At 27.2% G+C, this 26,890-nt stretch overlaps 10 protein-coding genes across 10 annotated transcripts; 6 read left to right on the forward strand and 4 right to left on the reverse strand.

Annotated features, from left to right (window-relative positions):
- Positions 1 to 334: 334 nt before the first annotated feature.
- On the forward strand, positions 335 to 1,801 carry FG379_001890 (uncharacterized protein; the record flags this gene model as incomplete). The annotated part of the gene is made up of 1 exon (XM_067327493.1): positions 335 to 1,801. One exon carries the CDS (start codon positions 335 to 337, stop codon positions 1,799 to 1,801), a length of 1,467 nt encoding a protein of 488 aa, XP_067184222.1.
- Positions 1,802 to 2,744: 943 nt separating this feature from the next.
- Positions 2,745 to 4,598, forward strand: FG379_001891 (uncharacterized protein; the record flags this gene model as incomplete). Its single annotated transcript, XM_067327494.1, has 1 exon — positions 2,745 to 4,598. One exon carries the CDS (start codon positions 2,745 to 2,747, stop codon positions 4,596 to 4,598), a length of 1,854 nt encoding a protein of 617 aa, XP_067184223.1.
- Positions 4,599 to 4,743: 145 nt separating this feature from the next.
- FG379_001893 (B-box zinc finger domain containing) lies at positions 4,744 to 8,058 on the reverse strand (the record flags this gene model as incomplete). The annotated part of the gene is made up of 1 exon (XM_067327496.1): positions 4,744 to 8,058. The coding sequence occupies one exon, from the start codon at positions 8,056 to 8,058 to the stop codon at positions 4,744 to 4,746; it is 3,315 nt and encodes a 1,104-aa protein (XP_067184225.1).
- A 611-nt stretch (positions 8,059 to 8,669) lies between these two features.
- Positions 8,670 to 10,049, forward strand: FG379_001894 (rab GDI alpha; the record flags this gene model as incomplete). The annotated part of the gene is made up of 1 exon (XM_067327497.1): positions 8,670 to 10,049. The coding sequence occupies one exon, from the start codon at positions 8,670 to 8,672 to the stop codon at positions 10,047 to 10,049; it is 1,380 nt and encodes a 459-aa protein (XP_067184226.1).
- Positions 10,050 to 10,438: 389 nt separating this feature from the next.
- On the reverse strand, positions 10,439 to 13,597 carry FG379_001895 (uncharacterized protein; the record flags this gene model as incomplete). Its single annotated transcript, XM_067327498.1, has 1 exon — positions 10,439 to 13,597. One exon carries the CDS (start codon positions 13,595 to 13,597, stop codon positions 10,439 to 10,441), a length of 3,159 nt encoding a protein of 1,052 aa, XP_067184227.1.
- A 774-nt stretch (positions 13,598 to 14,371) lies between these two features.
- Positions 14,372 to 15,304, reverse strand: FG379_001896 (uncharacterized protein; the record flags this gene model as incomplete). The annotated part of the gene is made up of 1 exon (XM_067327499.1): positions 14,372 to 15,304. The coding sequence occupies one exon, from the start codon at positions 15,302 to 15,304 to the stop codon at positions 14,372 to 14,374; it is 933 nt and encodes a 310-aa protein (XP_067184228.1).
- A 554-nt stretch (positions 15,305 to 15,858) lies between these two features.
- FG379_001897 (putative conserved transmembrane domain near C-terminus) lies at positions 15,859 to 16,821 on the forward strand (the record flags this gene model as incomplete). Its single annotated transcript, XM_067327500.1, has 1 exon — positions 15,859 to 16,821. The coding sequence occupies one exon, from the start codon at positions 15,859 to 15,861 to the stop codon at positions 16,819 to 16,821; it is 963 nt and encodes a 320-aa protein (XP_067184229.1).
- An 802-nt stretch (positions 16,822 to 17,623) lies between these two features.
- Positions 17,624 to 20,185, forward strand: FG379_001898 (metacaspase-like protein; the record flags this gene model as incomplete). Its single annotated transcript, XM_067327501.1, has 1 exon — positions 17,624 to 20,185. One exon carries the CDS (start codon positions 17,624 to 17,626, stop codon positions 20,183 to 20,185), a length of 2,562 nt encoding a protein of 853 aa, XP_067184230.1.
- Positions 20,186 to 21,019: 834 nt separating this feature from the next.
- FG379_001899 (uncharacterized protein) lies at positions 21,020 to 22,369 on the forward strand (the record flags this gene model as incomplete). The annotated part of the gene is made up of 1 exon (XM_067327502.1): positions 21,020 to 22,369. One exon carries the CDS (start codon positions 21,020 to 21,022, stop codon positions 22,367 to 22,369), a length of 1,350 nt encoding a protein of 449 aa, XP_067184231.1.
- Positions 22,370 to 22,612: 243 nt separating this feature from the next.
- Positions 22,613 to 26,695, reverse strand: FG379_001900 (uncharacterized protein; the record flags this gene model as incomplete). The annotated part of the gene is made up of 1 exon (XM_067327503.1): positions 22,613 to 26,695. The coding sequence occupies one exon, from the start codon at positions 26,693 to 26,695 to the stop codon at positions 22,613 to 22,615; it is 4,083 nt and encodes a 1,360-aa protein (XP_067184232.1).
- Positions 26,696 to 26,890: the final 195 nt, after the last annotated feature.

Below are 26,890 nucleotides of genomic sequence, written 5' to 3' on the forward strand. Positions count from 1 at the left end.
CGACATTCCTAATTTGCATGATATTTATTTTTTTCTTTTAGATGCAAATACATAACAAAAATAAAATAAAATAAAATAAAGCGGGCTAGAGACAATTCCATTTTTGGGATAGAATGTCAAACATGAACTAAAAAAAGTATTTAATTCATCTTTATATAGAATAAGTTCTGATTGGAAAAGAAAAATTGAAGAAACAAAATAGACAGAAAACCATATTTTGTTTACATTACGTACATTTTTCTCTAATCGGAAAATTTTCAAAAACTTAGGAAATTAATATCAGTTAAAAAATTGAAATAAGCATTATAGTGCATACTAATCATAAAAAAATAAAATGAAAATAAAAAAGAGTACGAGTAAAAGAGTACCATTATCCAGAAAATATAAAATTGAAAAAAAGATATCTCAGCATAGGAAAAAAATGAAGAAAATAGCAAAAAAATCTACATTCTTGAAAAATAAAAAAGGTAAAGCAAAAGAACTTTCAATTCCAAATATGTGGCCATTTAAAGAACAAATGTTAAATGATATGAAAAAAATGAAAGAGAAACTTAAAATGGAGAAGGAGGAAAAAAAAAAACTTCTTAGAGAAAAAAATAATATAGATAACAATAAAAAAGTTGAAGATATAGTGATGACTGAAGGTGAATCAAATAACAATAATTTGAAGAAAAATATGCTATGTAATTTTGATTTATCTGAATATGTTAGCGATGCATTATCACGTCAAAATTCCTTTGAAATATCAAGTAAATCAGAATTAGATTCCATTTTAAACATTGGGAATAAAAGTGAATTGAATTTGCCATCTGACTCGTCAAAAAAAGCATTTTTACGTGATTTGAGGAAATTAATAGATGAATCTGATGTTATACTTGAGATATTAGATGCAAGAGATCCTATTGGATTTAGGAACGACGAATTAGAAAAATCAATAATCTCTCAGGGAAAAAGGTTGGTATTGGTATTAAACAAAATAGACTTAGTTCCTGGTGATATTGTCAGAGAATGGTTAAATTACTTGAGAAAAGAGTTTCCAACATTGGCCTTTAAATCCGCATTAAATAGTTCAACGGAACATGGTGTAAATCATTCAAAAAGCAGTGGTTTAAATGCTTCAAAAGAATTTGTTAAGTCAAGAAATGTTGCTTTTGGCGCATCTGCATTAATGTCTTTAATCAAAAATTACTCCAGATATAACAAAGATTCAAAAAAATCTATTACAATAGGTGTAATGGGCTACCCAAATGTTGGTAAATCTTCTCTAATTAACTCATTGAAAAGAAGTTATTGTGTTAAAGTTGGAGCGGTTGCAGGTGTAACAAGAAATTTGCAAAGAATTGATTTAGATTCAACAACAAAATTAATAGATAGTCCCGGTGTTGTATTTACAGGTAATTCTAACGATCCACATCAAGTACTGAGAAACACTGTACAACTTACAAATGTAAAAGATTATTTTGAGCCTATAAATTTATTGCTTAAAAAAGTGGATCACGAAATATTATATAGAATGTATAAAATACCATCATTTACTAATTCAGATGAATTTTTAAGTAGTGTAGCTATATCTAGAGGGAAATTATTAAAAGGTGGTATTCCTGACGTAAATTCAGCTTCAATTATCGTGATTTCAGACATGTTTACTGGAAAAATACCTTACTATAATTTACCACCTACAGAAGATGGCAATAATATTGTGGCAGAAAAAAATTCTATCCAGTTTGTTGCTAATTGGTCAAAAGAATTTGATATAGATAATATTTACAGGGAATTTGATTCCAAAACTGTCGCAGATTAGATTATTAGTTAGCATATTATAACAAATACTATTACTTATTTAATGCACATATAGTAAACATTTGTTTATTTATTCTAAGACTATTTATATTAATAAAAAAATTCTCAAAGCAAATTTAATATTAATTTTTTTTTTGTAAAAAGAAGGAATAATACTATTTTTTTGAATAACAGTCTACTATATAAAATTACTCACAAAACATAAGATTTTGCTCCTTTTTAAAAGTTTATTATAATCATCTCTTTTTTTGTTGCTTTTAAATATTGAGTTACCGCCACAATATTAATTTGACCTTCAAATACTAGTTCATGCATGCAGAAAAAAACTATTAAAAAAGCGGGATTGCCCCGCGCCCAAACATGCATATGACTGTTTTATGCTATCAAATAAAATTTAAAGGAAAAAATATAAAGAGATTATGAAAATAATAAGAGCTCAAAAAAGGAAAAAAAAGTCATGAATATATGTTAATGCATTAAAAAATTGTTTAAGCATCAAATTTTCTGACCCATTAATATATATAATTAAATAATATACAAAACAAGCAAGGTGAATAAATATCAATAGTATAATAATAGTATATTAGTTAACATATTTATTAATTTGAATACTATTATTGTAGTTATTTGTTTCATAATCTTCATCATTAATGTATATTATGTACTGATCAGCTTTTTTCAAAAAAAAAATTGAAAGAAAAAAAAGGTTAAAAAGAGGGTAAACAATTAAATAACAATACATTGAAAATATACATACATATATTTTTCTATAATGAAGACCTGAAATTGAGCTTAAATGATAACTAATTACTATTGCAATATACAATATCTTATGTTGTAAGGTTTGTATATATGATAATAGTATTTATATAATTTTCAGAATAAACACAACCATAAATAGAAAAAATTAATTGGAATACTATTTACATAATACAAATTGTAAGATGATACGAATAGTTGAAAATGGTGAATATGGTTCCCAAGTAATTGCACGCTGGATGCTTTTAGTATGTATTAGTTTGGTGACTATGGGAATAATGTATTGCAATGATACGCTTCCAGCAATAGCACCATTTATATTTGATGCATTTGAGAATATTTACAGTAAGGAAGAGTTCGAATATTACTATAATACCCTATGCTCATTAGTATCAGTTCCTAATTTGATTTTTCCATTGTTAGCAGGGGTACTTATAGACACAGTATCACTATATTATTTATCTATTATATTAATATCGTTTTTAATAATAGGACAGTTTGTGATAACAATAGGTTTTGGAATGAAAAGTTTAACTATGATGTTAGCTGGGAGATGCATATTTGGATTTGGTTCTGAATCTTCTTTAATTGCATTTAATTCTCTACTAATAAGATATTTCCCAGAATGGGAAGTTTCTTTGGCATTATCTATATGTTTGGCAATAGGGAGAATAGGTTCTGTATTAAGTGATATGGTATCACCCATAATAGCTACATTATTTCCAGTATATTGGACATTTTTATTTGGACTTGTATTATTAATAGTTGGTGGTTTAAGTGTACTTGGTAATTTAAGAAAATATTACAAAGATGACCTATCTAAGAATAATCCAGATAGCGTGTTCACCGTAGAGAATACTAAATCAGTGACAAACAGTCAGGCAGAATTAATATCACATCATGACATAATAAATACAAATGTAAAAACAAATTTGAGTAATATCAAATTTAGAATCGCTTTAATATGGAGGAAAATAAATGGTTTAGGGAGGTTGTATTGGTATTTATCTATTTTAGGTCTATTATCATATAGTGTAATAATGCCATTTAATTATATAGCAGGGCCACTAATAGTTGAAACACAGTATAAGGATATTCCAGCATCAACAGCAAGACAATACGCAGGTATAATAATGAGTTTGTTGTACGCAGTATCTGTTTTAGTTCTTCCAATACTTGGTTGTATAGTAGATCGTGTTGGTGAAAGATGTAAATTACTAACTATTTCAGTTGGATTGTTAGCATTAGCACATGCATTGATGTTAAAACTACATCCAGCTATTTCTATAACAATACTTGGGTTTGGGTATACATTATTCGCTACTGTATATTGGCCATGCATAAGTATAAGTGTTCCTCCTAATTTATTGGGTACTGCATTAGGTGTTGTAACATGTATACAAAATCTTGGTTTTATAGTTACTCCAATACAAGTTGCATTTCTACATTCTAATTTCAAATCATATGTTGTTGTAGAATCATTTTTTCTGATGATTTGTATATTGGCACTAATTATTTGTTATATTGTATATAAAATAGATATTGAATTAGATGGTAAACTAAATTCTGTTCCAAATAGTAACAACAATACATGCAAATTAACAAAGGTAAATGATATTGAAAATATTACACAGAATCAATCTGGCGTAATTTCCAATGGAATAAGTAATAAAGTCAAATTGGAAGAACTTATTTGCCATAAATACATTAGTTATGATAATAATAGAATATATCCTAATAACAAATTAATTAGTTCATCATCTATAAGCACATTTGATGATTCAGATGAATGTTATTCATATTCGTCTTCAATTACAGATGATGATTCATCATTTAATACGTCCTATAGGAAATCATCATCATTCTTAAAAAATAATATTCTTCCTGTTGCAAATTATTCAGTAAATCAAAGTGATAGCATATTAAGAATCAGTAAATTTAGTGGTGGAAACAACAATAATTCAGAATGTAATGTTAGTAACATAAAGACTAATGAAAACATAGGTAAACACAACAAATTTAATGCTATTGTAATATAAATTACGTTTATATATGGACTAATATATTAATATTACTAATTACTAAATTTTACTCCTTGTTTTTTAATAACATACATCCTATAATTATTTCTGCTTGAAGTGTTAATTTTTTTTTTTTCCTCATTTATTTTCAGCCTGTTTAAAGTTAAATGAGCTCGCCTTTCATACCTTTGAAAGCGAGTGAAAGAAGGTTTTCAAAATGTTCGCATCTAAGAACATCTTTTTGTGTCATTCCGCCATCAGATTTTAGTTTATCATTTCTTAGAGCATTGTCTAGCCAAATCATGTAATCTCCGATATTTGTTGTTGAATTTATTCCCCTTTTTGGCATCCCATGAAGACTAAATGTTATAGGTGAGTTTAATCTTGGTTTCGTAAATATATTTTGCATCCAAGCGAATATATCGAGTCCAAGTTGTCTATATTTTGATTCAATACTATTCAAACTTTCCTTTGATGTATTCATTACAGGTTCCCAAACGTATATTGATATACTACTTATAGCTCTCCTAAAACATTGAATTCTAGCAACTATATCATTTTTCTCTGTTATTTTAGAATAATCACTATTCTCCTCCTTTATCAATGAATAATTTATCGATGATATAATATTAGATAGTCTAGGAACTATATAATGATTTAGTAAAACTTGACAACAAAATGAAATAGAACCATTTGTACAATATTTAGTTACTCTATGAGTTATTGATGGTAATTTATTTGCTTTATTCTCAGATTTAAGTAAATATGCATCGCTACTTATTGAATCTATCGTATCAATAATACCATACATAATTCCTCTTATTGTATTTGGCATTGTTTTAATGTCTATAGATACTAAATGCTTAATAAATGTTTCAACTATAGTGTATATTTTTTCTTCAAATAATATTTGCTCATCATCAAGTTGGGATTGATCAATTATATCTCCTTCTATTTCATTTTCAACCTTGTTTATATTCATATTTAATTTAACTTTCTTACCAATAATTGTTGAATATGGACCTTTCTCAAGGTTTAATATATTTAATAGTGAAATTTGCATTTGTTGTACCAAAAATGATTTATCATCAGTATTTAAATTTGATACCCTAAAAATGATATGAAAAAAATCATTTATAGTTGATGATGAAATCAACATCGTGTCAATAGGTATATTACTTAAAAAGTTTATCTCGAAATGTAATAAAGAATAAAATAAATGATCAAATGACTGCATATATAGCGATATATTAAAGATATCTTGAATTAACATTTTTCTTTTTATTACAGGAGCAGAATGAAGAAGTGCAATAAGTAATTCGTAATTGTTACCTACAAGATATCCCCAATATTTTTGTGATAGTTTTATTGGCCTTTCAACACTTGGATTCCATATATATGAACTTTTAATTTCACCATTTGAAAGGCTTGACTCAACGAAAGTTCTGCTATTGATTATATTATCAACTACTTTTTTATTTTCTAAATTGTGCTTATCATTGTTAAATGTTTCAGAGGTAATATTTGACCAAATATAATCATAATCATTATCGTGTTTTTTACCTATATCCAATTTACTCTTAACCATTAGAATAATATTGTCTAATAATTCATCAGTGTGATTTTGATAGTTTAATACACTTAGGTTTCCATAGTAATCCTTATAATTCAATGTACCATCTATTTTATTTACTAAGTCTTTCATTTGTGGTGTCAACTTTGATTTCCTTAATATCGGATATTTAATATTAGAATCCACTTTGTTATTTAATAAAATTTCATTACTTTCTCTAATTCCCATTATACTAAATGTTGGGAGTTTACAAGAAATATACTCTTCAGCTGTAAGAAGTTTTTGTTCTACTGGTAAGTTTTCTCCAGATAAGTTAAATACTTTATCATTACTCAAATCACCTCGGTCAAACTCATTCCATTTTGCATTTGCATTTTCCTCATATTTTGTTATGGAATTAATAATTGAACGCTCTTTTGAACTTGATAAATTTGATACATCTTTACTTATCAAATCAATATTTGCAGTATTAATAGTGTCATTATCATCTTTTATTGATTCATTTTCACTTTCATACCGTTCTATCTTAAATAAACCAAGCAGCTCATTTGCTTCATTTGATCTTGAAACTACATTAAAACCACCATCTACGAAAAATTTTTCATGTACCCAACTTGGTATTACACTATTATTAACTAGTATATTTGATTTACCACCAAAAAAATGACTACAAACTAAATCATGTCTATGTGAATATACTAAAAAGTCTGATGGAAGAAGTGCTAATCTTAGGTGAGCAAAAAAAGCTTCCATCCACTCTATTAGTAATAATTCAGTCAATAATTGTCTTTTTATTGACATTATGAATGACATTTTTCTTTCTCTTAATGCTACTAATTGTTGTAATAGGCTTTTTGATGCTAACTCTATTCTTTCTTGAATATCATCATAGTTTGACCTTATATCATTTATATGATTATGACGACTTGATAAGTATTCTACCAATTGCCTCTTTCTTTTGTGCAACTCTAAATCGCTTTGTGATACACCTGAATATGCCATTCTTATTGCATCAGTTGTAGATATTAATATATGTTCTGCCGCATCTCCTGATGAATGTTGTCCTATTAATATGCAATGTGGACATAGTGGTATATAACAATTCATACATACAGAATCTATTCTTTCAGTTGAATGATGTGGACAAAAACCAAATTGATATGGACTTTGTGATACAGGTACCCTTTGATGTTTAGATAACAATCTTGAAGACGAATGATGATATTCATCACAAAAAGCACATAAATGTGCTTTATCAGACTCACAATATAATGTTGAAATATTAATTTCGCACATTTCGCATATTGGTTGAGATATTTCGATTCTAAGTGGTTTAAATTCAACCTCTACTAACATTGTTGGTAATATTTGGTCACAAAATTTAACTTGATAATTTGCTGTAAATGAACTTTTTGATGAAGGTACATGTTTTACATTTGGATTTTGCCATGTTTTACACATATATCCTGGTGGAAATGGAATAGATGGCCTCATACCATCTGCTTCGTCTACAATTAATATTGGTCCTAGTGCCAATGTAAAGACTACAAACCTATAAATACCCATAGGATTAGAATCAAAGCCATTTGGTGGAGGCAACGCTCCATTTTTGAATATCATTTTTTTTGAGTTTATCGCAATTTTGTTTTCACCAAAAATTGTCTCAAAATTTTGATTCATTGGAAGTTCTGATAAATCGTATATTGATTGTATTACATGGCCACCCAAATTTGATGCATAGCTATTAAATAAATTTCTTTGTTCTCTTGTTATCAATGACCATGCCCTTGTTATGTGAAGATCAGGTGTATAAAATGAGAGTTGAATCATATATTCACATCTCGAAAGGACAAATGCGTCGTCTATTAATTCGGGTACTATCTCCACCACTTTTTCCTCCAACATTTTTAGGTATACTAATTTTATTCCAGTTTATAATGTTAATATTTATTATATTTAATATTATTACGTTATTTCTTATTGATTACATTTTAATCTATTTAAATAGGGCTTACATGCAGTGGCGCTTCCCACTAATATCAATATAATACTAGTTGAACTACCAAGGATGCAATTGAAGAAAAAAAAAGAATAAAGAAAATAAAATATTATGTAGTATTATATTTTTAATTCTCAGGGGAAAGTACTTCCAAGTTAAAAATCAAACGTATTATCTCACCAAATTCAAATATTACACATTGTTTCAGCGATTTATGCATCGATTGTTATATATACTACCTTTTTTATATTTTTTTCTAGAACCTTTAATTATTATTTGTATTATAGATTTAAAGATCATACCGCCACATTTCGGCGCTTATTTAAGTACCTGTTTCTATTTGGTTAATTTTAATGTTGAAGAAAAAAGGTTGAGCTTGAAGAAAACTAGCTTGTTGAAGATCAATAGATAATATAACTATATGATTATTTGATTTATCATTTAAAGTAATTATCTGTTAATTAGGTTTTAGTTATAGTGAGTTGTTATATATTGTTTTTTTAATAATAAAAGTGAAATGGATGAATGTTATGATGTAGTAGTATGTGGGACGGGCCTTACCGAGTGCATTATAAGTGGTTTACTTTCTACTTCAGGTAAGAAAGTATTACATATAGATAGAAATAGTTATTATGGTGGTGAAGCAGCATCTTTAAACTTGACTACGTTATATAAAAAATTTAAACCAGGAACAAACCCTCCAGAAAATTATGGAGCAAATCGTGATTGGAATGTTGATTTAATACCAAAATTTGTAATGGCAAGTGGTGATTTAGTCAAGATATTACTAAAAACGAGAGTTACAAAATATTTGGAATGGCAGGTTATTGAAGGTACATTTGTTTATCAATTTCAGAAAGGAGGGCTATTATTTAATCCTAAATTTATACATAAAGTGCCAGCTACAGAAGTTGAAGCACTAAAAAGCCCATTACTAGGAATAATGGAGAAAAATCGTTGTAGATCTTTTTTTTCGTTTGTAGCAAATTGGTCTGATGAGGACAAAAGCAAACAAATGGGTTTTGATAGAAACATTACAAAAATGAAGGATATTTATGATCATTTTGGTCTTTCTTCAACAACTGTTGATTTTATTGGTCATGCTATTGCTTTGTATACCAATGATGACTATATAAATATGCCTTTTGGTGAAACGTTGGACAAAATAAGATTATATATGCAAAGCTTTAGTAGATATGGTAAGTCACCATTTATATACCCTGTATATGGTTTAGGTGGACTTCCTGAGGGATTTTCAAGATTGTGTGCAATACATGGTGGCACGTACATGTTGAATACTAATCCAAGTGAATTCCTTTTCAATGATAGCGGTAAGGTATGTGGTATAGTTACATCTCAAGGTAAAGCTACTTGTAACATGGTTATTTGCGATCCATCATATGTTGTTAACAACAGTAACATAAAGGAACAAAAAGTGAAGTGCGTAGGAAAAGTAGTTCGTTGTATTTGTATATTAAATTCGCCGATACCAGATACAAATAATGTTTCTTCCTGTCAAATTATTATACCACAAAATGAGCTAAGAAGAAAAAATGACATTTATGTAATGATGGTTTCTTGTTCCCATGGTGTGGCTCTTAAAGGCAAATACATTGCTATTATTTCTACTACTGTTGAAACTGATAATCCGATATTAGAAATCAATCCAGCTATTAAACTCCTTGGTAATACGATCGAGGAACAGTTTATTTATACTTCTGACATTTATGAGCCTATTTCTTCATGTAAATCTGATAATATATTTGTCTCTAAATCATGTGACGCATCCTCTCACTTTGAGTCTCTTACTCAAGACGTTCTTAGGCTTTGGAAAGATATCACAGGTGAAGATCTAGACCTTACTAATGTCAAATATGAAGAAGATGATTTAGAATAGTAATAAATTTGATAGAATATTTATTTTGAATAAAAAAAAATGTAGCATCTCTTTTATTTCACTATTTCGTCTTTATATATAATGTTTTATTTGCTTGATTACTAACCCACTTAACTCTATTTTTCTTTAATTCAAAGTAATTTAGACAATAAATTTTTTATCATTAATTTTTTTCCTTGAATAGTTAACTGGAATGTTGTGAATAGTTAGTTTTTGGGATTGTACTAATAATATAAGTTTAAATACTGCAATAATTAGCGAACAAAACAAATGAAGAATACACCTTTATTTTTATGTACATAGTCTTAAACAAAAAAAAAATTTAGTGAGATATATGTGAATAATTAAAAAAGAAAAATTATATATTTATAAAATATTTATAAAAGCAATCACGTTCTAAATTTAGTTTTAATTTTATTAAAAAAATTACACCTAATCTTCCCTTTGTTAATACCAGAATTATATTCATTAAAATTCTTATCTTTTGCTTCAGAACATGTTTTTGATAAAAGGGATTCAGATATCTTTTTAATCTTTTTTACACCATCGAGTAATTTCTCTAACCTTTTACGATTATTGTGATTATTATGATGATTATTACCACCCAAATAATTTCCTCCATTATCAAAAGAAGACCCAAAACATCTTCTATCGAAGAATGAATCATTTAATTTTAGATAGTTTTCGAAGTAACTTTGCCTAAAAATATTAGAATAAGATTCTACCCCAAAATTTTCGCTGCCATAAATATCAATTCTTGATTCAATAGATTTTCTAAATATAGAAGAATATTTATTTTTCAAGGATAAATCAGAATTAGATTTACTCATATATGTGCCATAATTTTCCGGTGTTTTTATGTTCGAGTTTTCACCAGAAATATAGAAATGATTATCTTTAACACAACAATTGTTGTTACAAACATTACTATCTTTCCTTGAATGTGGACAAATGAATTCCTTTTTATCATAATTTAGAACATCCTTTCTTATAAGTATACCCCTTGATGAATTTATTACTATAGAATTTCCAAATTCATCTTGTTCAACTGAATCTTCAATCACTGAATATGCTGTTACGTATGAGAAATTTGTTTTGCATTCTGAATTATTCGATTCTTCTTCAAAATCAGACTCTGAATTCGAACTTAAATTAAAACTTGATTCATTAATATCCACATTTTTTAAAATATTTAAATTACTTGTTTGTATTTTTTTCTCATGTTTAACATTAATATTATACAATTTATTACATTTATTAATACCTCGATCATCGATATAATTATTACTATTAAATACTGAGATTCTATTTGTCTTATGTTTCTTATCCCTTTTCGATAAATTTGGACCTAGATACTGGGATTCGGTTGCTTTATTATCATTAAAAATGGGAATCGTATAGTAAATATTATTAAACTGCCCTTGTTTTTCTAAAAAGCTATTACTAAAAATACCATTATTTACAATTCTTGTGGATTTTGAATTTTTAGATGGTTTCTTCCTAGATATTGTTGTTAATGTAATATTATGAGAAACAATATTATCAAGATTAGGTAATTCGATATCAGCTAATTTATTATCCATAGTTGACTTATAATTATTACTACATCTTACTTGTGAAGCATGACTATTCCGATTACTACTGCTATTATTATTGTCATTATTACTGTCATTATTATTGTCATTATTATTGTCATTATGATTATTATTATTATTATTATTATTATTATTATTATTATTATTATTATTATTATGATTATTATTATTATCATTGTTGTTACTATTACTATTAATATTAATATTGCTATTATTATCTTTGTTATTATGAACATTAATATTGCTGTTAATATCTTCATTACCATTATTATTATTATTATCATTATTACTATCAGTAACTTGTTTCTTTTCATAATTTTCTTTTTCAGAATTAATAGTTTTAATAACGAAATGAATAGTTTTACCAGAAAACAAACTCCAAGAATTGTCCCATTGTAACATTAAATAACCAGGTACAGATGCATAATAAGAACCACCATGAGCTTTTGTTGAGTCAAACTTAGATGATGAAACAACAGTAACTTCATGTTGATTTTTTGTTTGAATGGATGACAACCCTACATTATTATTATCCTTTGAGTATAATTTGTCATTGTTACTAATATTTAAATTATCAACTTGATTCGACTTATTGGTATGTGATATGTTATTGTTTTGATATATTACACCCGATTCATTAGAGTCGTTTAAATAATGTATATCATCTATTAAATACTTAACCCCAAATCCTATTTCACCCTCCAATACACCCCATGTCCAATACACCAATGTATTCGGTTTTACAATGGAGATGGTTACCTTTTCTTTTTTCATTCTTTTTATATGTAGTGTTTGCCTATCGTCTCCAAGCCCGAAACAATCTAAAAGTAAAGTACCTGTATTTGGAACTGTTGAATATTGTTCCGTAGCAAGACCACCTAAAAATTGGGGTAAGTTGTTCAATGAAATAATACCAAGTAACTTTTCCCTATAATCTTCGTCTAATACAAGGATTTTTTCTACAGTTCTTGCTGCCAATAATGATTTGAATGAATTCCAAACTATAGAAAAAAATTTTGGTGCATTGACAAATATAACATATGACATACCTTCCGGATAATTATCTGAAGCCAATTGAATCATCCTTCTGAGAATCATAATAATGTGAGATGAATGAACTTGTGAGACCGTTAAGCCATAAAGATCCATTATACATGTTGCTCTTATAAGACATTTACTCTCAAATGAAAGTTTATCTAACAATATACTTCTATATTCCATGTGATATGAATACCAAAGCAATAACTCATCGACTTTAACTGCTCCCAATAATCTTGTATCATCTAATAAACCAAACCTTTCTATACATATAATATTCCCATATTTATCTCTTAATGGTTTTTTTTCTCCAATGCTCTCTCTAAGTAGTAAATTACACGGATAATATCTAGTTATTGTACTATGCAATGGAGCCATCTCAATATTATTGTTTGGTAACATATTTGTAATTACAAATGGTCTAATTACTGTATCAATGTTAAATTCTTTTCTCCATTTTATATGTTTTGAAAACGCTGTAAATGCATTTTCAGTATTAAAATTGAAACCTACTAAAAACCTTAAAAGTCTCAGTGGTGTGAGCATTACCTTGCAGCAATTGTCTATTACAGCCTTATTTGCACTAGCCCTTGATGATATGTTATCAACTCCAACATTATTCTCCTCATATATCTCACTTATTACATTTTTACATAATTCTTTAAATTTTTCATATTGAATTGAATCCCAGTTTTGTGGTTTATTGTTTATTGATGAAAATAATTCCGAATAGCTCATTGATTCCTCTCCCAAGAAAGATTCTAAATCAAAGTCTCCATTGCCTTCTAACTCACATCCAGAAATAATATCACTAATCTCCAACCTTTCTTTCGAACTTGCTTCTGAGATTGTTCTTACAAAACCATCTTTAAGATTACATCTCACAACTATGTCTTCTATATTTGCCTTTGACATTACTGATAGTTATTACTATTATTACTATTATTATTATTATTATTATTATTATTATTATTATTATTATGGATAAAATTAATATTCATCAAACTGTGTTATATAATTTAAAATATACATATATATATTTATTAAATATGTATTCATAAAATATTAAATTATTATTTCATTTCGTCTTGTACCACTATATTATTAAAAAAATAAACTGATATTAATCTATTATATAAATATGAATATTTTTTTTATAGCGACTAAGTAATACCTTATCAAACACTTTAATGAACATTAAATGAAATAACATAATAAACAATCGTGCCCTATTTAAGTAAATAAAATATCCATCATTTTACTTAATATTCATTTAACAATTCTACGCATTTAGATTAAATATTAATGATATATTAACGTAATTTACCATATAAGTTACATGTATTTTTTGTTATTACACACTTAGGCTTTTTACTTGTTTATTTATATTCAATCACAAAAAGAAAAAGAAATTTTAATTTAAATTTCAACATTTTATTATTAGATTTTATTTTACTCAAAATATGTTAATTTGGCGCCAGGGAGGGGTGACGACAGTATTGTTGCAACATCCAAGATCAATCAATAGTGAAAAAAATTACTAAATATAAGACAAAAATCGATAATATTCGTGTATTTTTTTTTATAAATAGAATGCTATAATAATTAAGATAGAAAATGATTTAGAATAAAAAATTTATAATTAATATTTGCAGTTGTAATAATAGTTAATGTACACATAAATAAAGCTTACATGTTTTTAAATGCTTTCTCAATACAGTCAATAGATTGTATTTTATGGTGGTTTTTGTCTACTAAAAGAAGCTCATTTATATATTTTTCTGGTTCTTTCAAATTTAAAAAATATGAACATGTAATTAAATTAGACAATGTTACTTGAGATTTCGGATCTATCACATAAGCTTTTTGTAGTAGTTCATAAGCATCATTAAAGTGCTGTCTTTGCATATGAATGACAGATATCCCATTTAATATAATTACTGACTGACTCTCTTTCGAATTACTTGGGAGCTTAATGTTTGAGTTTTCTCCAAAATCAGTTTGTAAATTAGCATATGTTATAAATGATGAGTTATATTCACCCTTTAAACACTGTAACCAAGCAGAAGCTAATCTAACTATAGATGATTCTTTAAAGTCGGAAAATGAGTATGAAGACTCCATATCATTGAAGTATGTATCGTAATTTTCCATCAAATCTTCGAAAACCTCTTGTGCTAAGTCGAACCTATTTATTGTACAGTAAATAAAAACTTGAATTATTTTTAAACTAGGATTTGAATCTGAAATATAGATTGCCGAATAATAGTCTTCTAGCAGTATGTACATTAATACTAGTAATGTATCTATTATTAATAATTTATGATTGTTCTTTATGTATATTTGTTTCAATTCTCCAACTAATTCTTGTTTTCTTTCATTTGTTGTATCAGGAAGACAAAAAATAGTGTAAAGACAAACTGCTGCATTGCCATATTTTTGATCTCCTATGTACTCTGAATAAAGTGATTGTATATTTTCAATTTCTATTTGTTTCAATTTTATTCTGCATCTTAATTTTGTTAAATCTAATAATATATCTAAATCCAAGTCTTTTTTATTTTCTGCAGCTTCCAATTCACCAATCAACAACAATACTTTCTCATAGTAACCTAAATTCATACAATTCTCGATCTAAATGAAAATTTAATATGTACACATACAGTGCAATCATTACCAATGTCAACTTACTTCATTTATTTCCTCTGTATAATTATTACTTCCCATTTTATTTGCGCGAGAAGTCCTATTTATTTGGATAATAAATCAAAGTAATGTGGAATTTAATATCAACTTTCACCTTTTTTCTTACTCAATGTTCAGAACAAGAGAAAAAGAAAATATGTTACTTAGAATTTTACTTGTGAATTTTTATGTTCAATATACGCAAGCAATCCGATAATTATTAGCTGTTTTGAACAAATCTTATTTAATATTAGTTCATAAATTTCCTTAATATTGTTAGTACATTCTAGGTACCCCCCTCAATTCAAACTTAGGCGCCTATATATAGGCGCCTATATTGCTTTAAATTAAATTGTAATGGTCTAAAAAATAATTGTCAATGTTAAAAAATTTCAATAAAAATAAATATCGAGGTCAAGTTTATTTATCTACTTTCGATCTTTCATTAATATCAATCTATATTTATTAATAAAATTTGTTTAAATATAAATATGGACGACACAGATTTCTTTTCAGATGGCAATTTAAAGAGTAGAAATTTTAAATCACATATTAGAGTTGCTAGAAAGAGAGCAAATGTTCAAACATCTATTAAAGAATTGGCAGAGGTACCAAAAGAACCGGCAGGTGTAGTTTGGGCATGTTGTTTTGCAAATGAGCTAGATTTTCAAATAATATTAGAAGCTTGGAAACAGGGTGAGTTATCTATTAAACATATTCATATTGAGATGACATTTAGTGAAGTGTTGTGTTTAAGATGGAATGATAAAATATGTTACTTATTTCGCTTTGGCTGCGTAGTTGGTTGGGATTTAACCAGAACTGAAAGGATAGCAATTGTTAATTTATTGAAAGGATATGTGAACCAGCCGTTACATACATCTACAAACAAGTTACAAGATGACGATATGAATTATAATTATGGTGAAAAACCTTCAATCAAACATGACAGCATTTATCTTGTTTCTGATAGTTTATTGGAAAAACTAGCTTATAGTTATGCTCTTAGTCAAAGCGTTAAGCTTTCTATTTTCGAATACGTTGTAGACGAAACAATTGAAAGTACAAGATCACTGCCTGAAAGCCTTGCTAAAACAGGCACAATAAAAGATAATAGAGAAGACATAAGTAAAAGAATTGGCGAATTATTTATGAATCGTTTTTACATCAATCTTCAAACTGATATCCTAGATACGCCAGATATTTTTTGGGAACTACAAGATTTTGAGACTCCATATTTGGCTTGTAGAAATTATATGGACATCCCCAAGAGAGTTGAAGTACTTAATCAAAGACTAGATATTATTAAGGATTTATATGATATGTTAAATAACGAGCTTTCATTACAACATGGATATAAACTTGAATGGATTGTCATATACCTTATTTGTATAGAAATTCTTATTGAAATTGTTTGGAATATTGTTATTAGAGATATTTTTAGATTATTCTAGTGTAATATATAAATTTAGTGTAAAAAATAGCGAAAGAGAAAGAATAGTACATACATTTATTACTTAAATAATGCATCGTACATTATTTAGTTTATACTTTTGCTTTAATTAAATAAAACTATATGTAGAACTTAATGTTTATTTCTATTTATCATCTTAATTATTATATCAAGCCTCATTGTCTATTATATTATTATATATTTCACATGTATTTAATTTATTTAACATTCATTCCATAGATACTTGATTTTTTACCCGTTTTTTACTCTAATTTTTTGCCTCGCATGTAATTTAATTCGCTATTATTAGTTCCAGCGGGTTTTTTTCCTTTAGTTTTAAAATTTCGTGTTTAAAACTTGAATTTGTTTAACATCCAATATTATTATGAAAGAAATAATTGAAAGTTTATTTATAGTTTAAATATTATTAATAATCAAATACATAAGAAACTAATTGTATATAAACTATAAATCAAGTTAGAACTAATATTACATATACACAAAATTATTATATTTATTCACACAATAATCTATTATTGTTTATTTTATTGGCTATTTGCTAACTTCAATATATTGGTTACAAAGAAGTTATCACAAAATTAATAAAGATTCTAAAATTTACTTTGGTAATATTTGGTTTTTAATTGTATTACTGTTAAGAATAATTAAATATATTTACTTTATACAACTGAATATTATAGACTTAATGATATAAAATACACATTAATATAATTATTTATATTTGTAGATATCTCAGTTTATCAAAATAAAGTGTCAAATTAAAAATTAAATAAATTTAAATAATGCCAGACTTCTTTCCTAAAAAAAAAGCTGTTGTAATTGGAATAAATTATATAGAAACAGAAGGTATAGCATTAAGAGGATGTGCAAATGATGCAAAACTTATGGCATTAACATTAATATCTCATTTCGATTTTAATCCGTCAGATATATTATTTTTAACAGACTCCGAACCAGATGGTGGATACGATATGCTTTTAAATTCAAATGAAACAGCTTCGTTTTATGATAATTGGCCTAGGGACGAGATACCCCCTGTAAAACATCATGATTCTAGAATATATCCAAATAAGAGAAATATATTAACTGCTATAAATTGGTTAACAAGAAACGCTGAATCAGGTGATATATTGGTTTTTTATTTTGCAGGACATGGTGTTCAAGTTGATGTACTAACATCCTATGAGGGGGAAGGTTATGATGAGGCATTGTTACCTGCAGATTCTACATTATATTTAGCTTCTAATGGTTCAGATTTAGATGAATATAATGTATTATTATGCAGTGAATTGAGGGAATTATTACTATGTGTCCCGCAAGATACACAAGTAAATATCATATTGGATTGTAATGGTGGTCAAACAATATTAGATCCTGCTGGTAATATAAATGGTTTATGGTACATTAAAGGTGTAGTAACTAAAGGAATTTGGCCGTTTTTATCCGCGACTAATAAAGTCAAGAGAGCCCAATATAAATCATCAGTATTTAGGGATGAACAGATGATCCATAGATTAGTTAGACCAAGGTATGTTCCATGTGTTCAAGTAAGCAATACACAAAATCTAAAAGATCCATCCCTCCAATCTACACAATATGTTTCATTATCATGTAAAGGATATTGCTTTTCAGCAGCACCATGGGGTGAAATAGCTGCTGAAGCATCATTACCATTATTATCCGTGTCGAGAAAAACACAAGTTACTGAAGCAATTGATAGAAAAGGAATTTGTGTAGATGTAAATAATAGAGATACACTAACAACTTTAAGCGAATCAAAATTAGGTGTTATTGAAATTCCAATATCTAAAGGTGGTGCTTATAATGTCATACATGGTGTTTTTACTTGGTCTTTTTGCAAAGCTATAAGTGATATAGCAACAGGTATATTGCAACAAGGTAGACCTAGAAATGAGTTATCATATAAAACAATCATGGCTAGAATAAGAGAGTATGTTAAATGTCTTAAGTCTTCAATACTTCCACATTTAGACCAAATACCTGAAATAACCATACACTCTGGAGGTGCAGGCACAATATCTGAATATTTCTGTACACCTTTTGGTGGGGACAAAACCATACAATTTGATTATAATAATTATTTTATGATAAATGATAATTGTATCAGGCATTTAAAAGATTCTCAAAATTTTTTAACACCGCAAGAAGCATATAATATAATGCTTAAATCAAGTAAGGCAGAATTAGCTAATTCTTTAAATTATAAAAATGGAAGTCACGATTTTTTTAATTCAGTGAATACATCAGTATTAAAAAACAAAACTCCAATTCACGGTTCTCCTCCAACTTTCAGCGATAACAACACCAAATTTAATAAAAATTTGCTATTAAAAGAAAACATTGTTGATTGCGATAATAATATTAATTATTCATATAATAATCAAGAAAATGTAACAAGTGACTCACCTAATGAAACACATGCAAATGGTGTTCAAGAACTTCCACAATCTTCAGTAAACCTTGTTCCACCAACTGCTAGAATTTTTGGTTTTAATTATTCGATCAATAACAATACTAATAATTACGTCAATAATATTGAAAACAATAATGCTATCGATTTTAATAATGTTAATTCTAAATTGTTAAGTAACAATCTAAAATCTCCTTTTTTATCCTATGGAAGTAAAAGAAAAATAAATAATATCTCAGGACAAAATCCCATTTTATTTAATAGTAATTCTAATTCAGTGGTATGTAACAATGATAAGTCTATAGCTAATTACGATTGTTTACATGATTTTAATAATAATACTATTCCTACTTCAAATTCAACAAATTTAAATCAAGGATTAATTATAAATAATGGAATCCCAATTTGTTATAACCAATTTTTACCTTATACTCCTCAATCTATTCCAATTAACCAATTTCAATCTCAAACAAATAATGCAACTCATTTAAATTCAAATAGATACACTCCAATCAGAAATATGAATAACAACAATGGCAATAATATTATTACATATCCTCCTATATTACCTTATCAATCTATATTTAATGAACATTTGGTTGTTCCAATCAATTCACTTCCAAATTCAAACTTAAGTTTAAATTCAAATAATATAAACCATGACTCTCAAAAAAGATATTTATCTATGCAAAATAGTAATGATTATTTAAGTAACGGACATTCAGCCTTAAACTTTCCACATAGTAATAAAAATGTGAATTTTCATTCATATTCAAATTACTATTTACAATATCCTCCATTTCACAATTACAATCAAAATTTACAATTTAACTATGATGGTAATGATAACTTACTCATTTCAAATAAACTCGCTGGAAATCAATTTTATCCTTCTTCATTTATTAACAACTAATAAATACACTATAGTGTTAGTAGAAATTTTAATAACAATTAATTAATATTGGTATTAATACAATGAATAAAAGATATAAATAAATTTTGAAAAATGGTTTATTAACAATTGAATTAAAAACACTAAAAAATGGTCATAATAGTTCAAATTATTTATATAATTACTTAATATTTATGATTTTATTCTTGCATTTACTCTTATTTTTACTATCTTGTTTAAAATTTGTGGGCTGAAACGTTTTTTAATGCTCCATTTTTTTTAAAACGATCAATTAATATATTTAATATTCATTTCTTTCTTTATTACATTAATGTTTTTATTTAATAGTATTTGTTTTATTAAAATATCATTTCATTTGTTTTTACGATATCTTCAACTACTAACAAATTTACATGCTTTCTTGGCATTAATGCAGTACAAATAAATTCATTGGCGCCGTATGTGTGGCGCTGCTAATTATTTCAAGATGCAGCATATATTATTGTGAATAAATAAATGTGCAGCAATAACATTAAAAACATTTTAAACAAGCTTACATCTGCAGCTTTATCTAATGAATACAAATAATATTTCTTAATTTTCTTTACTGATTTCTGATTTTGTTTTGGGAAATTAAATTAAGACTATAATTTTAAATATATATATTGCACTTAAAAAATAAGTAAAATTTATATATTTAAAATAAAAACATTAACATTATTTTATTAAATAAAAATAAGTACTAAATATGCCATATCTAATTAATAATAGTCCTATTTAGAAGTGAAAAATATATACACAAGTTTTTTTTTCATTAAATTGTATTTGAGTGATTAAATATTATTTTGGGTAAAGATGACAGCAAATAATAATTTTTTAAAAGAGTATGCTGAATTTATACAGAACTACCCGTTAAATAGAATGAGTATACCTTATTACAATAGTATATGGACATGGATAGACTGTAATCCTGAGAATGAATACAAAAAATGTGCGAGCAAAAAAATGGAAAGTAATGAAGAGTTATTCAACTATAATGATGAAATAAACAATTATAGTTACAGTTTAAAGAACAACACTGTTAAACAACTATCTCCTGAAAATTTTGCTAGAAAAAAAAAGAATGAATTTATTAGAAAAACAATGCCAGGAGTGCGTGAGAAACGAAATGATAATTATTCATACAAAAAAACAGAATTGAAATGGAATAATGAGCACAATGATGATAAAAATGAGAAGGATTCACTGGTAATATTACATGGAATATCAGGAACAGCAGGTGAATATTTTAGGTTAATGAAAATATTACTAGAAAAAGGATATAGGATAATATCTGTTCAATATAACATTTGCAATGACATGAAAGAATGGTGCAAATCATTTTCTTATTTTTTAGATCAGCTGGGACTCAATAATGGTGTACATTTATATGGAAGTGATATAGGTGGATTACTGAGCATTATATTTTCACAAATATTCCCAAATAAAGTTAAATCATTAATACTATGCAATTCATTTCTTCTGACATTAACAATTCCATTGCCGTATATGGCATCCACATTCTTGTACATATGCCCAAAATTTGTATTAATAAGACTTATATCAGAAATATTTAAGAAAAATAACAGTTACTGTTACATGCCTCCAGAAGATATTGGATACGAATCAAATGATAGATACAATCAAATAAATAATAGCTATATATCTAAATACGATAAAACATACAATGAATCATTCAAATTTTCAATTAATCAACTTTATTCTGTCCCACATTCTGATTTAGCAAGCAGGCTTAACTTTATTTTATCTTCTGGTGAAGACAACAGTGTCTTTTTAAGTAGGTCAAATATTTCATTAATTAATGGTATTAACATTACATTTATATCAACAGTTGATTGCTCATTTGACGACCAAGAATTATACAATAATATAAGCAAACTTTCTAATTTTAAATTTGCACAACTTAAATATGGAGGTGACTTTCCACATATTTCTAATCACGAGGATGTTGCATTGTTTTGTCAAATACATCTCAGAAATTCCGGTGCAAAAAAATATTCAGTCGTTGACTCATCAAATTTAAATTTAAATAATAATTATGATACTAAATGTGGCAGGGATAAATATTATGATATGCCATATCCAGGTAATATTATTCTCCATGAGTCATCATTTGATTATAATAAACCTGAAATAACCGATTAGTTTACAACAAAATTACCAAATTCCTATTAAAATTAATTCTTTATTTTTAAATTTTTAATGTTTACCATGCTTAATTCGTGTTAAGACATCATATTGTGCCTCTGTTTTTCACTAACTCAAGTAATATTATTGTATATAATCTTAGTAAAAAAAAAAAATAAAATAAAAATAATTATATTTATCATTAAGTGGATATTTATATTAGTTTAATAAAACTAAAATAATCAATAAACGAAAAAAAAACTAACTATTCATTTTCTCTGTAATAGTGATATTAACTGGTATTAAAATTGAAATTAATAAGATTACAAAAACGACTCTTAAAATAAAGTAATAAATGCGAGTAGGTATTGATGCTCTCCAAATATTAGATGCTTTTAAATATTCTTCGTCAGATATATATCTAAACCTAGAAGATAGTGGAAATGGATCTTCTTCATAATACTTATGTCCTGCATTTTCATTGTCATTAGATTTATCCTTATTGTCAATATTATTTATTTGAAGTCTATCATGGTATGTTTTATTCGAGATAAAACCAAATAAATTAGATTTATCTATAAATAATTGAACGTTTATGCTATAATTGTTACTTTCATTTACATCTTCATTGTTAATGTTCGTGTTATTATCAGCCTCAGTCTCATTTCGATAATGCATTATACTACTAAATAAATCATAAATAGAACTTTTTAGTTCTAAAGATGAATTATAAAAATAGTAAATATAATTATATATAATCCAATCTAATGTAAATAAAAATAATATATTTAAAGAAGAAATTCTAGCGATAAAATCATTTTGAGTTCTTATCATGTTATTTAATGAATCATTATGTCTAGCTCTTTTATTTTTACTAGGTATCTTACTTTTAACTTTGATCCCAAATCTGGATCCAAATTCAGTTACTATGTCATCATCATCATCATATTCATCGTCTTCATCCTCTTCTGAATTATCAGTTAAATAACCATGATTGTTCCCATCATCTGACAAGTTATTATCATTTTCTATACTATTACTAACTAAATCAGGTGCACTACTTTTATTACTATTAAATAACTCCTCTGCTAAGGTAGAATTATTAATACTATTTTCACTTGTTGAATTTGTGTTATTTTTCATTAATGGTACTATAGCTTCCCTAATAGTATCTAATATTGATGGAATGAATTTGGGACCTTTCGGTATTTTAGGTAATATTTCTTCGACATCATATGGACCCCTAAATATAATATGCCATAGTAGTCTATATGATCTATGTTTATCTTTTTTAATGCCTATGCCATTATAAAGTGCAATAGCATAATCTAATATAGACTTAGGATCTCTTGAATTAACACCTTGCATAATATATCTAAATGCCAATTTGTTACTCTTAATTGCTCCATGACTACCCTCTAAATAATGATGTGATAAACTATGTGTAGAGTAAATGTCACCATTTGAAGAAGACCTTTTTGCATAATAATGACTACACCATAAAGATGAATTTCTAAGTAAATGATATTTTTCAGGTACACTCTTTTCTAGTTCTAAGTCATCTTCCAAGTATTTAAATTTGGAGGACAAAATATTTAAGTCATATATGTATTTAATATTAATTTTGCCAAAGATCTTTTTAAATATATTTATTAATGTTCTTAGTGATTTATACCATGGTTTAGGATATCTTCTATAACTACCATTATGTGGTTTAATCCACATGTAAAGTAAATTGTTTATGTATCTACTATTTTTAATGTCATCGTCATTATTAATATTACCATTTCCAATTTTATAGTGTGATTCAGGTCTCATCCAACAATATAGAAATTCAGATACCCTTAATTTATCACTATTAGATTGCTTCAATGTATACATTACATCCATTTCTCCTCTCTTAGTAGCATTTAAACTTCCAAATGGATCAAAGTATTTAAAGTTAAAAGAACCTATTGTATTTAATGAATTATCAAAATAAATTGGTATATTGCTGAACACATTATTTCTAGTTAAATTAACGTAACAATAACTATTACTTGAATAACCACTCAAACGCATGTCTAATATCGACGGATAAAATGTTGATATGTTAACATTTTCATCAATCTCAATATTGCATTCACTATTTAAATAATAATTTTTCAAAACAAATGTCAAATCTTCATATATATTGTTATGTCTATTCAATGTAATTGAATTAAATGATGACAGAGTTGAAGATTTTGAAGTTATTTTTTCGCTTAACAAAGTACTATTACTTTGGTATTTGTTGCTGTCTAGATAATTAAAACCTTCAGCAAATAAGGCAAGAGATCTTTCTTTCCAGAGATCTCTTGCATTTATATGACTTTCCATAATACCAATCTCACTTAAAGTCATCTCTCTAAGTAAAGAACCTACAATATCACCATTATCATAGGACTTTCTGCTTAGTAAACCCAGCAGTTTAACATGATTATTCTTTTTAACTACATAAGTGAGATAATCTACAGAAGCTATACACCTACTTTCCTCAGTTTTGTACTTTCTATCTGAACCTTTTAATGTAAGTACCGCTGAATTGAAATAAGCAACTGTTCTACCACCCTCAGCCGAAAGTTTATAGTATTTAAGAGCCAAGGTCTCATTCTGGCCACCTGGAGGTACTACACCCATTTTGCCCCCCGCATAAGCATGTGCTAATATAAGCTGAGCGTTTCCATCACCCAAATCGGCTGCCAATTTTAAATACTCTCCTGCTATTGTCGAATTCTTTTTAACATCTAAACCTAATTTGTAAATATAATAATTAGCTAATGCTGATGCTGCCGGTTCTCCATATCTAGATACTTGTCTCAAATAAGGTGCAGAGTCACTTTCAGTACCAATTGTACCATCTAAATTTAAAAATGCTCTTGCCAATGCACCTTGTGGATCACCTCTCCTTGCAGACTCCTCCCATAACTGCGCCGCTCTATTTATATCTCTTGCAATCCCTCCTGCCTCGTGACCATAATAATATAGCTCACCTAGTGATGTCAAACCGTCTGGATCCCTATCTGCAGCCAAACTCCTAACCCACTCTGCATAGTGTTTTGTTTCGTGTTCCTTTGGTTTTTTTTCTCTCAATATTGTTTTTATTTCTGGTAGAAACAAATCACTATTATCGTTTAATGTTTTACTTGCTACATATATAAGTGGTTCTAGTGCCATTATGCACCTTGATGATGAAGATGGAGTTCCCACTTGTGAGGTTAAATTGTAAGGGCTTCTATGAAGACTAAATGATGATGATTTCTCTATATCAGTGTATATATAACTTAAATCTGAAAGACCATACCTTAAATAATAAGAATTTGCTAGCTGACCAAATATATCCTTATTCTTAGATGCTAACGCATAATTCATTGCCACCAAATCAAACCCGGATCTCTCTTTAGGTAAGTTAATAGTATCATTGTCCATGTAATTACCATACTTGTGTGAAGATTGATATAAAAAATATATGTTCTTAAACGATGTGTTTATATCATCTATATTCGACTCAGCGCCGTCAATACCTAACCAACCATGTGTATTATTTACCAATGGAGGATATCCCCAGGCAAATAGCATTCCTATCGCCGTATAACAAAAGCCACAACGATATTTTGTCGCTCCCTTTATTGCATATCTAATTGATATATCTATATTTCTGGGCCAACCATATGGAAATTCTAATTTACCATCCTTATCAGGTATACCATAAAACCATAAATATGTTAACACACCATATGAATCACCAACATTCGCTTTTGAATTCGAATTGTCTATTAAATTCGTTAAATTTTTGTTTATTTCTAAAAAATTTATCTTTTTATCGCTAGCTGGTTCAAACAATTCGAATAATTTCGTATATACCTCCCTTGCAAAAAAATCATCCTTTTGTGTATGATTAGATATTTTTCTCTTTATTATATCTATATCACTTTTCGCAGAACTATTCGCGTTATCATCATGCTGTGTTCGATTTCTAATTATGTCACTATCATTCATATCATTATTTATGGTTCTTTCATCGTTTTCTCCGTCGTGATCATTATTCTCCTCATGTTCTTCATCTTCATTATCCTCGTGGTCATTTTCATATTTATTTTCACTATTTGACACTTCTTTTATTTCTTTATCATCATCACTTTCATCATCAAAACCCCATTCTTGAGCTAAAGTGGAACTACTATTACTTGAAATTGCTCCTGAATTGCCTGCTTGTTCAGAACCCAAAGCTAAAAAAATAAGGCCAAACAATAATAAGTACAGTATATTTTTACTAATTATTACTTTATTCGGTAATATTGCTGACCTTTCATACTTCACTCCCATTTTTATTAAAAAAAGTACAGTATATTATATACATTAATATTTAAATGTATATAGTTAAGATACCTTTTACTTATTTTTACTAATTAATTAAATTTTGTTTTAAAACGACTATAATAGTGATATTCTCTTACAAATCGTATTAATTTATAACAACAATAAGTTTAATAAGCTATATTAAATTAGTAAAATAATAAC

Source organism: Cryptosporidium bovis, assembly GCF_009768925.1.
Source record: "Cryptosporidium bovis isolate 45015 chromosome Unknown contig_27, whole genome shotgun sequence".
Lineage (NCBI taxonomy): Eukaryota > Apicomplexa > Conoidasida > Eucoccidiorida > Cryptosporidiidae > Cryptosporidium > Cryptosporidium bovis.